The following is a 12061-nucleotide window of genomic DNA, read 5'->3' on the forward strand; positions in this document are numbered from 1 at the left end:
GGAACTCCTGCAGTGATGTCCTGGAGCTGAGATGATTGACCTACAACCACAACAACCATCTTCCTTTGTGTCAGGTATGACTCCTACCAGCAGACCCTCTCCCCGGAGTCCCATTGACTCCAGTTTAGCTAGGGCTGTTAAAGGGCATACACGATCAAAAGCTGCCTTGATGTCAAGGGCAGTCACTCTCCCCTCATGCCTGAAGTTCAGCTCTTTCGTCCATATTTGAACAAAGGCTGTAATGAGTTCAAGGGCTGAGTGAGCCTGGTGGAACCCCAATTGTTGCGAATACTTCAGCCTTCTCTTTTGAACAGATGTACTGGGCTCCTCCATCATTGAGGATGGGAATATTTGTGGAGCTGCCTCCATTGCGTTGTTTAATTGTCAATTACCATTTATGGCTGGATGTGGCAGGACTGCAGAGCTTCAATCTCATCCGTTGGCTGTGGGATCGCTTAATTCTGCCTATCACTTGCTGCTTGTGTTGGGGCAGTTCAAAGGGAAAGGCAATTCTTAATACTGCTTTGGCCGTGCCAGTTTGTCTTTTTAAAACCGTGAATTCTCAGATTCCTTTTTCCAACTGATTCAAGCAGGCATTGAACTTCTGATATCGGTCACAACATTATTGTTGATTTCTGGGCAGCAACAAATACTTGGACTTCGAAGAAATGGAGGACTGGCGCAGGGAAGTGTGGGGAACCTACGGAGCGGAATGTTTCAAATTCATTGTGGCCTTTTCACTGACTCAGAATCTTTAAAGTGCAGAAGGTGGCCATTCGGCCCACTGAGCTGCACGGCCTCTCTGAAGGTGCATTCTTCCCTGTCCCACTCCCACTGTGTCCACGTAGCTTTGTATATTCTTTCTTTTCAGATGACCTTTTGGATACCTCGATCGGACCTGACTCCTCTACCCTCTCTCAAAGTTTGTTCTAAACTCCCAACCATTTTTCCTCGCATCATTTTTATTCCTTTTGGCAATTATTTTGAATCTGTGCCCTCTAGTTTTTGATGCTTTCTTCAGTGGGGACTGTTTCTCACTATTTACCCTATCCATACCCCTCGCGATCTTAATCTTTATCAAGCCTCCTAGTCTTTTCTTCAAGGAAAACAGTTTCAACTGCTTCAATCTATCCCCCCTTAGAGGGCATCATGATTACATTCAGCAGCCTTCTGACATTGGCCGTTAGCTGCCTGTCTTTGACAAACTCCGCCTGGTCTTCCCCTATCCCCGGAACACAATCCTCTACACTCGAGGCCAGAATTTTGGCCAGCAATTTTGGCATCAACATTTTAGTCGGGAGATTGGTCTATGACCTACATTGCTCTGAATCCTTCTCCCGCTTCAGGAACAATGAGATTGAAGCCTGTGACATTGTTGGGGGGAAGAACACCCCTCTCCCTTGCCTCATTAAATGCCCTCACCAGCAGTGGGCCCACCATCCCAGAAAACGTCTTGTAAAATTCCACTGGGTAGCCATCCAGCCCGGGGGCCTTACCCGACTGCACGGCCTCCAATCCCTCTACTACTTCTACAATCCCGATTGGGGCTCCCAACCCCTCCACCAACCCTTCCTCCCCCTTCGGAAACTTCAACCCTTCCAAAAACAGCCTCATCCCCTCCACCCCAGCTGGGGGAACTCGTACAACCAACTGTAAAACCCCTTGAATACCCCGTTCACCCCTGCTGGGTCCAAGACCATGTTTCCCCCCTCTCCTTCACTCTTCCTATCTCCCTGGCCAGCCTATCCATCTCTGCCCGCTCCACCTTCTCCCTATGAGCCTGTATCGAAATGAGCTCCCCCCCCTAACCACTGCCTTCAGCGCTTCCAATACCGTTGCTGCAGAAACTTCCCTCGTGTCATTTATCTCCAAATAATTTTGGATAGCCTCCCTCGCCTGCCCGCACACCCCCTCATCCGCTAACAGTCCTACATCCAATCTCCATGCAGGCGTTGACCCCCCCCCCCCCCCCCCCTCCTTGCTCACCCGTAGATCCACCCAGTGTGGGACATGGTCCGACATAACAATCACCGAATACTCAGCACCCACCACTCCCGCCAGCAAAGCCCTGTTCAAAACAAAAATCCGGGAGTACACTTTGTGAACATGGGAGAAAAAAGAAAACTCCTTCACTCTTGGCCGTCCAAACCTCCAGGGATCTACCCACCCCATCTGCTCCATAAAACCTTTTAGCTCCTTCGCTGCAGCTGGCACTCTCCCTGTCTTTGAACTCGACCAATCCAACCTTGGATCAATGACCGCATTAAAGTTCTGGAATCTTCCCCAACACCCGCCTCATGAACTCTGCGTTGTCCCAGAATCCCCTCGAGCTTCCCACTCACCATAACATACCTACCCTCTGAGTCGCCACTATATTCCCTACCTCAAATGACAGCCGCTTATTGATCAAGATCGCAACCCCCCTAGTTTTAATAATAATAATCTTAATTGTCACAAGTAGGCTTACATTAACACTGCAATGAGGTTACTGTGAAAAGTCCCTAGTCGCCATATCTCAGCGCCTGTTGGGGTACACAAGAGGGTGAATTCAGAATGTCCAAATTACCTAATAGCACGTCTTTTGGGACTTGTGGAAGGAAACCGGAGCACCCGGAAGAAACCCACATGGACACGGAGAGAACGTGCAGACTCCGCACAGACCGTGACCCAAGTCGGGAGTTGAACCTGGGCTCCTGGCGCTGTGAAGCCATAGTGCTAACCACTGTGCTACCGTGCTGCTACCTCCAAGGGTTGAGTAAACGCACCTTCCCCCAGCAGCTTCTCAAACATAACGCGCCACATATGTCCGATCTCTCGCTGCCCCGGGTCCGGGAGGCCAATGATCCTCAAGTTCTGCCTGCGCGACCTGTTCTCCAGATCCTCCACTTTCTCTTGTAGCCTTTTCTGGAGGTCCCTCATCAGCCCCAACTCCGCCGCCATCGCGGTTAGCTGATCCTCGTGCTCAGCCACCTTCTGGATCGCCTGGCCCTGGGCTTCCAATCTTTGCTCCACCTGGTTAATCCCAATCTTAATTGGGTCCAGGAACTTTTGTCTTTGCTTAGCAAAGCTCTCCTGAAGGAATTCCACCAGCTGCTCCATTGACCACTGGGCCGACAATCCCAGTCCCTGAGCCTCCATCATGTTTTCCTGTGCTGCAGACTCCACTCCCTTCTTTGCCCCCAACGATCTCTCCTTTTCAGACCACTTCTGGTCCACGAATCCATAAACTGGTGGGGGATTCTTCTCTACCTCACCAGTCTCCTATTTTACCAATCAAATCCCCCATAAGTCGGGGGGGAAAAGGTCCCAAACGTCCACCACAAGTGAGAGCTACCAAATAAGCGCCCACTCACTCCATGGCTGCCACCGGAAGTCGACTATATGCTTTATTAACTGCTCTCTCAACATGCCCTGCATCTTCAATGACTTGTGTACGTGTACACCAAGGTCTCTTTGTTCCTGCATCTCCTTTAGAGTTTCTCCCTTTATTTTATACTGTGCCTCCATGTTCTTCCTGCGAAAATGAATCACCTTGCACTTCTCTGCATTGAATTACAACCACCACTTGTCTGCCCAATCCACCACATTTCTATGCCCTTTTGAAGTTCAAGACTATCCTCATCTGACGTTTCCAATCTTTATCATCTTTAAATTTTGAAATCATGCCTTGGAACACCACAGGCTCAATATATATCAGGAAGGGCAAGGGTCCCAACTCTGACCACTGGGGAGCTCCACCACAAACCTTCCTCCAATCTGAAAAATAGCCATTAATCACTATTCTGTTTCCTGTCACTTAGCTCATTTCTGATCCAAGTACCTCGTTTTCCTTTGATTCCATGAGCTAGAATTTTTGAAAATCCATATAAATCACATCAACAACATTGCCCTTATCAACCTTCTCTATTACATCCTCCATAAACTCCAAGTTAGTTAAACATGACTTTCTTAATTATCCTACACTTGCCTCAGTGACTTTTGATTTTGTCCTGAACTGTAGTTTTAAAAGTTTCCCTATCACTGAAGTCAAACTGACCGGCCTGTAGTTGGCAGCTATAACCTTGCACCCTTTTTTTGAACATTCTCGTTCTCCAGTCCTTTGGCACCACCCTCGTGTCTAAGGAAGACTGGAAGATTATCACTTCCACTCAATACACTTGGATGCATCTCATCTGGTCTTGGTACCTTAAACAATTTTATGTTAAGATTACCTTTCTAACACCACCTCCTTCTTGCTTGTAAATTAGTTTGGTGCACCCCAGTTACTACCTCCTCATCTCTGTCTAGGCAGCATCTTTCTTTTTACCTCCACTATTTGTCCTGCCTCCACATGCAAGTCCCCTTTTTTTTTTTATTGTGTGCACTCCAGGAAAAACTTGACACCTGTTAGCAAGACAATGCCAACCTTTGCTTGTCACGAGTTCCAGGAACTCTCCTCCGCCTAGACAGAGACAAATGGAGCAGTCCGAACAGTCAAAGGCAAAGGTTTGCAAATTCTCCCAGACCGATGTCGCAGAAGCTCCTATGTAGCAAATGATCTTGCAATGGTTTTTTTTTTTTTTTGGAGTCCGGTAGAATGAATTGATTGCACAGCGTGAGATTAATAGAGGTTAATCATCTCGTTTGTTATCAAATGTCAGTTTTCTATCAGTATTCACTTTAAATCTATTCCAAAGGTTAGGTGCTCTGCGCAGAATGAGAACCGTTGATTCCGACATTAATATTGACTTAATTTGGATGTGATGGTTTTATTTGACAAGTTGAAGCCTTAATTGTATCTTGTTCCTGATTTTATATTTACAGGTGCAGGAGAACAGGAACAGTCTCTTCTTCTTCCTCTTGTTCCTCAGGTTTTTTCCCATGACTCCAAACTGGTTCCTGAACATCACTTCTCCTATCCTTGAAGTTCCTCTCACCCAGTTCTTCTTCTCCATTGTTATTGGTAAGCTATGATTCCTGCTGTAAATCAGTTGTTGACCCGGTTTACAAGATGACCACATTTTTCCATCCCCAAACCTAATATTTTTGCATAAACGCTGCATATAAGTCGACCCTCACTTTTCAGCCGCACCGTGCCACATTCACCCTAGCAGTCAGCCTCAAATTTTCACCCCACTAATGCATGTTTTACTTACTGGTACCTTGTAGTAACTTGGTGCAAAGGATCAAGCAGACTATGCAGTTGCATAGATTCGCTGGAGTTTGAGACACGACCAATCTTTGTGTCAGATGCTCATGGCATTTTAAAATGGTAACCGCCTATACCCAGGTTCACTTTTATACTCAACAGAAAGGTCGACCCCCATTTTTTGGGGGGAGGGAGGGGATTTATTTTTGAGGTTTCAAATGTCAACATGTATGCCGATATTATTGGCGGCATGGTAGCACAGTGGTTAGCACTGTTGCTTCACCGCCAGGGTCCAGTTTCGATTCCCTGCTTTGTTCACTGTCAATGCGGAGTCTGCACATTCGCCCCGTGTCTTTGTGGGTTTCCTCTTGGTGCTCCAGTTTCCTCACACAAGTCCCGAAAGGCCTGCTTGTTAGGTGAATTGGACATTCTCCATTCTCCCTCTGTGTACCCGAACAGGTGCTAGAGTGTGGCGACTAGGGATTTTTCACAGTAACTTCATTGCAGTGTTAATGTAAGCCTACTTGTGATACTAGTAAAGATTATTATTATAATAATATCTATGCTAAGTAAAATTATTTATGTTTTCACATTGAGAAAAGGTCATTCAGAATATCAAAGCCCATCCATCTAATCCTCTTCCCCTCCCACCAAAGCCTATACATCAAATCACCATAATCCCCACCAAAACCTTCCCTCTATTACCTCCTCTCCATTGTCACCCATCTTTCTGTTACCTTACCCCTCCAATTATGTAGTTGAACTGCATTTTGAACTTCCCAAATACTTTTGCCTCTTTCACATTTGCCAGCAGATAATCCCAAACAGCAACTCGCATAGCTTACTTAAGCAGCATTTCTCTCTGTCACCAACAAATACAATAATAGATTACAGGGGATTGTTATCACTTTTGAATTCCACTCCAAATTGCACACCACCTTGATCTGAAAATATATTACTGTTCATGCATTATCCTTGGAATATCTTGAAATTCTCTTCTGTGATGGTTCAAGGAGAAGGTCTACTTCCCCCACCTCGGATACTGTAGAACCAAAAAGTCCTTATCAGCTTTTCCCAGATCCATGCATATAACCTTTTTTTTTTTAAAGTGTTCATTTTCTCCTGCAAACCAGATTTATGAAGTTCATTTTGTACTTGAAACACTCCTGTTGGCCAGCACGTATTAGGATAAGGCAGCTTTATGTAAGAACTTCACTTTATCTAACCCATTCTGCGCCTGTCTTGTGGATGCTTAATCAGACCGAGGAGGCTCTGCATTCATGATTCTTGCTCCTGATTTCTTTCCACTCACCTTTGTGTGCATTGGATGAGGAAAGGTTCAAGTTTGAATCTGTGCTCCTCGTCTTTGTGTCCGAGTCTACAGCCTCACTTGTTCACGTTTGCAGGGTACCTGAGAGGGTTCTGGTATCTGCAGCTGTAGCTCAGAAATATACCATTCTTTCGGACAGGGAGAAAACATTTTTGAATATTTTTTGAGCTCTAAATAGTTTCTTTCCTTTTTTAGGTCTTCTCCCCTATAATTTTATCTGCGTCCAGACTGGCTGCATCCTGTCTGAGATCTCGTCACTGGATAACCTGTTTTCATGGTCCATCCTCCTGAAACTGCTGGCCGTTGCCATCGTGGCACTTGTCCCAGGAACTCTCATCAAGCATTACAGTCACCAACACCTGCAGTTGGGTGGGAAGGTCAAAAATGGACATTTAGACAACGATCGGAAAGCAAGATGACCCATACTGATCTCTGTGATTTGTAGTTTTATTATTGTATGAAATGTTCTTAACCTGAAGAAACAATCTTTCTAAAATCTGTAATTTTATTTGTATCACAGACGCTTGTTCAGTAGAATCTTAACTGTGCCACAATCTCCAAAGTACCGCCTACAAACAAACAATTCAGGTTAAATCCACCTAGCTGAGTGTAAGCTGGTAGGTGCCCACTTGTTAATGCTGCACTCCTAAATTACATCAGATGCTTGGTTATTAAGTGGCAGTCCCTTCTGAGTGGGTTGTTATCTTGCTTTACGGGTAATTAAAATAAGCTCTATTGTGGCAGTGAATGCAGAGGCAAGATTGATATTTATTTCCGTTTAAACCTAGTAAGTTCTCAGCTTGTCAGAATCATGGATGTTGCTTATTCAAGACCCAAATTATGCAGGTCGGTCTTGGTGCAAATTATAAAAGATATGACCTGTCCTCCCAGGGGAGCGAACAGCACATTTAGACTGCAGACGCTAAAGGGTTCCCAGGCTAACAGGCCACTCTATAATTGTTCTGTCTTTTGCCTTTCTGATATTACAACAGTGACTTCACATCAGAAGTATTTCATTGGCTGTAAAGCACTTTAGAATGCCCTGAGGTCATGCGAGGCACTATTCTTTTTCTGTCCAGCTTTTCCAGCCTTCTCTGATGTTGGGAGATTGCAATAGTGCCAAATGCCCCAGAGACCTGAGATAAATAGCTGCTGCTTGTTGCAATTTATTTTCCTCTGGCTTGGCCATTGTATTGCCTGCGGTGAAAAAGCTGAGCTCCTTGTGGTGCCAGATTTTCCTTGAAGTTCAAGTTGCCTTCGCTGCAATTTGCAGCCATGCTGCGTATTCGCAAGACCAACCTCCAGCCTCTGTTTCTGTTATCAGATCAGCAGGGCAGTCATTGTACACTGAACTGGCTCATGTTGTGGAAGATCACTTGCACTGCAAGGAATGCAGGCAGGCATTTTGTGTGGATTACAGTGCTGCCTGGTTGAGTGCCTATCCTGCTGTTATCTCAGAGGTCGCATCAGGGCTTGTTTCATGGGCTACTGTGTGCGACCATATTAGCAACAAACACCGTACTCTGGTTCCCAGTGTCTCAAGACAACCTCAAATTATTCATGGTATTGTGAAAAGCTAGCATGAGACTTAAGGGATCTCAAATGTTGCACCTTGGAGCAAATGAAGCCTGTAAAAAAAAAAAAAAAAGGATATTTTTCCCCCCTCATTCAAAAGGCTTTTAATAGTAAATTGTGGTTTCACAATCCAGGTTGAGTGTCAGGGAGTCTCAAATCAACAAGCTGTTTGGGAAAGGTAGAAATATATGTGAACAGGAGTAAGCTTTGAGGCACTAACCTCAACATTGGTGAGTGTGCTACCTGAGCCCATGTAGTTCAGATATTAATCATCTGACCAGCTGTTAATGTACTTTTTAAAATAACTTTTTATTTTAAAATAAAATATATTTTGTCAAAACATATCCAGGGAAGAGTTTGGTGAGATGCCAGCATCTGATAATAGGTGTGAGAAAGCAGGAAACGTAATGTAGCCGGGGCTGGGTAGAGAGTGGTGGGTGTAAGTGCAGCTCTGTGCATTACAAGAAACTTTGAAAAGCACTTGCTGATCTTTAAGTTGATACAGAAGTCACCTGTTTGAATTTTGCAGTCTTATTGAATTTGATCCTTGTGCTGTTGTACCTGTGAACCATGCTGCAAATTAGTAACAATATGTATCCAGGACATTGTGGTGCCTGACTTGCCATTCCTATCCTTGGTGTCCACAAGCCTGCTACCTCTTATCAGACATGCCAACTTCACTCACTTTCACTCCTAATTAAAAATCTTACAGGTGCAGGGTTACTGCATGAGCACTGCCTATTGGAGAGCTCCCAGGATCCGTCCTTCACTATTTTCCTTGGACCTACTCTATAGTTGTTGAATATGTTTATTTGATCAATCAATCTTTAATACCAGTCTTAATCTTTCTTTGGAAGTTCTTAAAAGTTCAAAATTTGTTGATTTCCATAGGTAGAATTCAAGGAGTATTTTTAATATTTAAACTTGTCTGATATGCTGTGAATCCGCAAAACTAACTGCATGTTATGATGTTGGGGGTTTGTTATATTTTTGATGGTAGGATGTGTGTAACACTGGCAAATAGCTATCTTCTATCACTAAATGCTCGAGTAGAATAGTGGTTGGCCTTCTCTTGAGCCACTGCACTCCTTATGATGAAGCTGCTCCCACAATGGGGGTGTAGTGGGAAAAATAGGTTTAACCTAACCAGCTCTGTGTAAACGACCAGTCTAATTAGATTATTTGATTTTACTTCCCAGTAACTACAGTGGAAAATCCGGCATGGTGTAAAACAGGAAGTTGAGTTGATTCCATCAATTCCTGCTGGGGGGTTAGGTTATAATTATTAATCAGATTGCAAATTCTACAGTTGTGTCTTAATGACATACCGGTCCTTCAACCCTGGATAGTGTGTGATTTGCAATTAATGATATTCCCATAAATTTGCTGTTGCTTTTCTTGGGGGCAAAGGTCAAGGAGAAGGAGGTACTTGCATTGTAGAAGATAATTTCCTACATTACAACATGATACTTCAAAAGTACCTAATTGACTGTGAAGCGCTTATTGAGATGCCCAGTGAAATGCACTATTTAAATGTGAGATTTTATTCCTTTCTTTCTCCACCACCCTTGAGGCAGTGAGTTCCAGGTCCCAAGCACTCATTTGTGTGAAAAAATTCTCAATTCCCATCTAATCTTTTTACCAATTGCTTTAAATCTGTTTTCTGGTTATTTACCTCTCTGCTAACACATAGGTCCTTCCCATCCACTCTGTATAGGACCTACAAAGTATGAACCTCAGTTACATCTCTTCGGCTTTTTCTATTTCAAAGAAAACAATCCAGCCTTTGCTCATAGCTAAAATTCTCAATTCCAGGGCGGCACAGTGGCTAGCACTGCTGCCTCACAATGCCGAGGACCCAGGTTTGATCCCGGCACTGGGTCACTGTCCGTGTGGAGTTTGCACAGTCTCCCCATGTCTGCATGGGTGTCACTCCCCACAGCCCAAAAAGATGTGCAGTAGGTGAATTGGCCATGCTAAATTGCCCCTTAATTGGAAAACAAATGGAGTACTCTACATTTATTTTAAAAAACAATTTTCAATTCCTAGCACCTTCCTAAATCTCTTTAATACCCTCTACTGCAAACACATTCTGCATTGCAGTGATCAGAACTATAGAAAGTGCCCTAGCTGTGGTCTGTCCAGTCTTTTTATACAATTTAATAATCCCACTGCTCTTGTATTCTGTGCTTTTTAAATAAAATATCTTGCATGCCTTTAACCACCTTGTGTTACCTGTCTTACCATCAACATTCTGTCGAGATTCACTTCCTCTCCTTCTGTTCCCCACACTTCTCTGGACTCCGTTTAATTTACCACTTTGCTGCTTACTTCCTGAGGAAATCAGTTCATTGATACCATCCTGCAGCCTTCAACTTCCTTCCTCACCAATAATCTCACATCTGTATAATTTGCAAACCTCTTAATTACATAATTACATAAATCATTAATTTATACCACATTATAACAAGGGCTGAGTTCTGAGCACTGCAGAAGCTCATTGGAAACGGTGTCTGTTCACCAAAACTCCCATTGGTCATTGCCCTTTGCTTCCTACCACTGAGCCAATTTGGACCCAACTTGCCACTTTCCTTTGGGCTTTTACTATTCTGGCTAGTCTGCCATGTGGGACCTTGTCAAAAGCCAAGATCCACGTCAAACATGCTACCCTCCTTGTTACCTCAGAACACTCAATCAAATTAACTAGACATGACCCAAAGCCATGCTGACTATCCTAGATGAATCAGTGCTTTTCTAAATGCTTAATACTGTCCTTCAGAATTCATTTCAATAATATGTTCACCAGAGGTTAGGCGGACTGGCCTGTAATTATTTAATTTTCTTCTTGGTATGTTTATCCCATCCAATATTTCATATTCCTTCCTGCTTAACCACCACTCCAGTGGCAGGGCAGTTTCACTCTTCAACTGTGCACCAATCAGTCTAATGTAAATTCAGACCATGTTTAAACAGTGCTTAAGTGATGTATATTGGATACTTTTTGTATAACCTTACTTTGAAACTTCATTAAATATTTTGTGTGCTCATCATATTTAACATGGAAGGCCTAGGAGTAAAATTGAACTTGTATATACAGACCTGCACAGCTTGCTCCTGGCTGGGACAGCCTGGCAGTGAAAACAAGATGCTGCCATCTTCGAAAGATTGGTCACTGGAGTATAATCACCGTATATGTGCATAGGATGGGGATGTTTGTATACCATATTAAGGTGTAATTGGGTTTTATAAGTGGATTCCTCTGGGATTTGTTTTTTAAAATGTTTTTCAATTAAGGGGCAATTTAGTTCGGCCAATCCATCTACCATGCACATCTTTGGGTTGTGGGGATGAGACCCACACAGACACGGGGAGAATGTGCAAACTCCATACGGACAGGGTGCTGGGATCGAAAATTTGTCCTCGACGCCGTGATCTTCTGGGATTTATAACCATGGACAGCTGTTGTTTAAGTTTTATACACAGAAAAATCGACACTTGCATATATTGTGAATGTGTTTTCCATTGAGACTAAATGTATGGCTGTGGGGAATGATTGAAGCTTGTTTACACTTTCCCCCCAGTATCAAACAGAGTTTGACTTTACCAAAGGATTGTTTACATTTGCATGTTTCAGTATTTTATCCACTGTAAGTGGAACTCTTCTGTGGTTTTAAATTTCATATGTGACTTGTTTAAACAAATGAAGCAGAATTTGAAATCCTCAATAAAGTATTTAAGTATACCTTTGTTGTCCACCTGCAATCTTTGAGCCTGAGTTAGTAATGGTGATGGCATGTGATATTTGTGTATAAAGCAAGCTTGCCAAATAACTGGCAGCCTAATTCTAGCTAAGGTCAGTTACACTGTTGATGAGACACAGCACAACATTGTGTTCAAAGGACTACAAAACCCTGAGCTGTTAAAATGATCAATGTTTGAAGTGGGGGTAGAGTTACAGGTGCAGTCGGGCTGCTTCTAAGATGAAGAGCAGGCAAGGCCCCACTTTGGTTTATGCATAGGCTGCTTAT

The 12061-nt window shown here is 43.6% G+C and overlaps 1 protein-coding gene across 3 annotated transcripts in view; it reads left to right on the forward strand.

Annotated features, from left to right (window-relative positions):
* The window catches only part of LOC140395708 (transmembrane protein 41A-like), a 98864-nt gene extending 87089 nt beyond the window's left edge, over positions 1–11775 (forward strand). For all 3 annotated transcript variants that reach the window (XM_072483832.1, XM_072483813.1, XM_072483823.1), the window contains exons 4-5: positions 4804–4942; positions 6654–11775. In XM_072483832.1, coding sequence (XP_072339933.1) covers positions 4804–4942; positions 6654–6877 — 363 coding nt within the window. In that variant the 3' untranslated portion in view covers positions 6878–11775. The remainder of the gene's footprint in view (positions 1–4803; positions 4943–6653) is intronic.
* Positions 11776–12061: the final 286 nt, after the last annotated feature.

The sequence above is a fragment of the Scyliorhinus torazame genome, chromosome 2, assembly GCF_047496885.1.
Source record: "Scyliorhinus torazame isolate Kashiwa2021f chromosome 2, sScyTor2.1, whole genome shotgun sequence".
Lineage (NCBI taxonomy): Eukaryota > Metazoa > Chordata > Chondrichthyes > Carcharhiniformes > Scyliorhinidae > Scyliorhinus > Scyliorhinus torazame.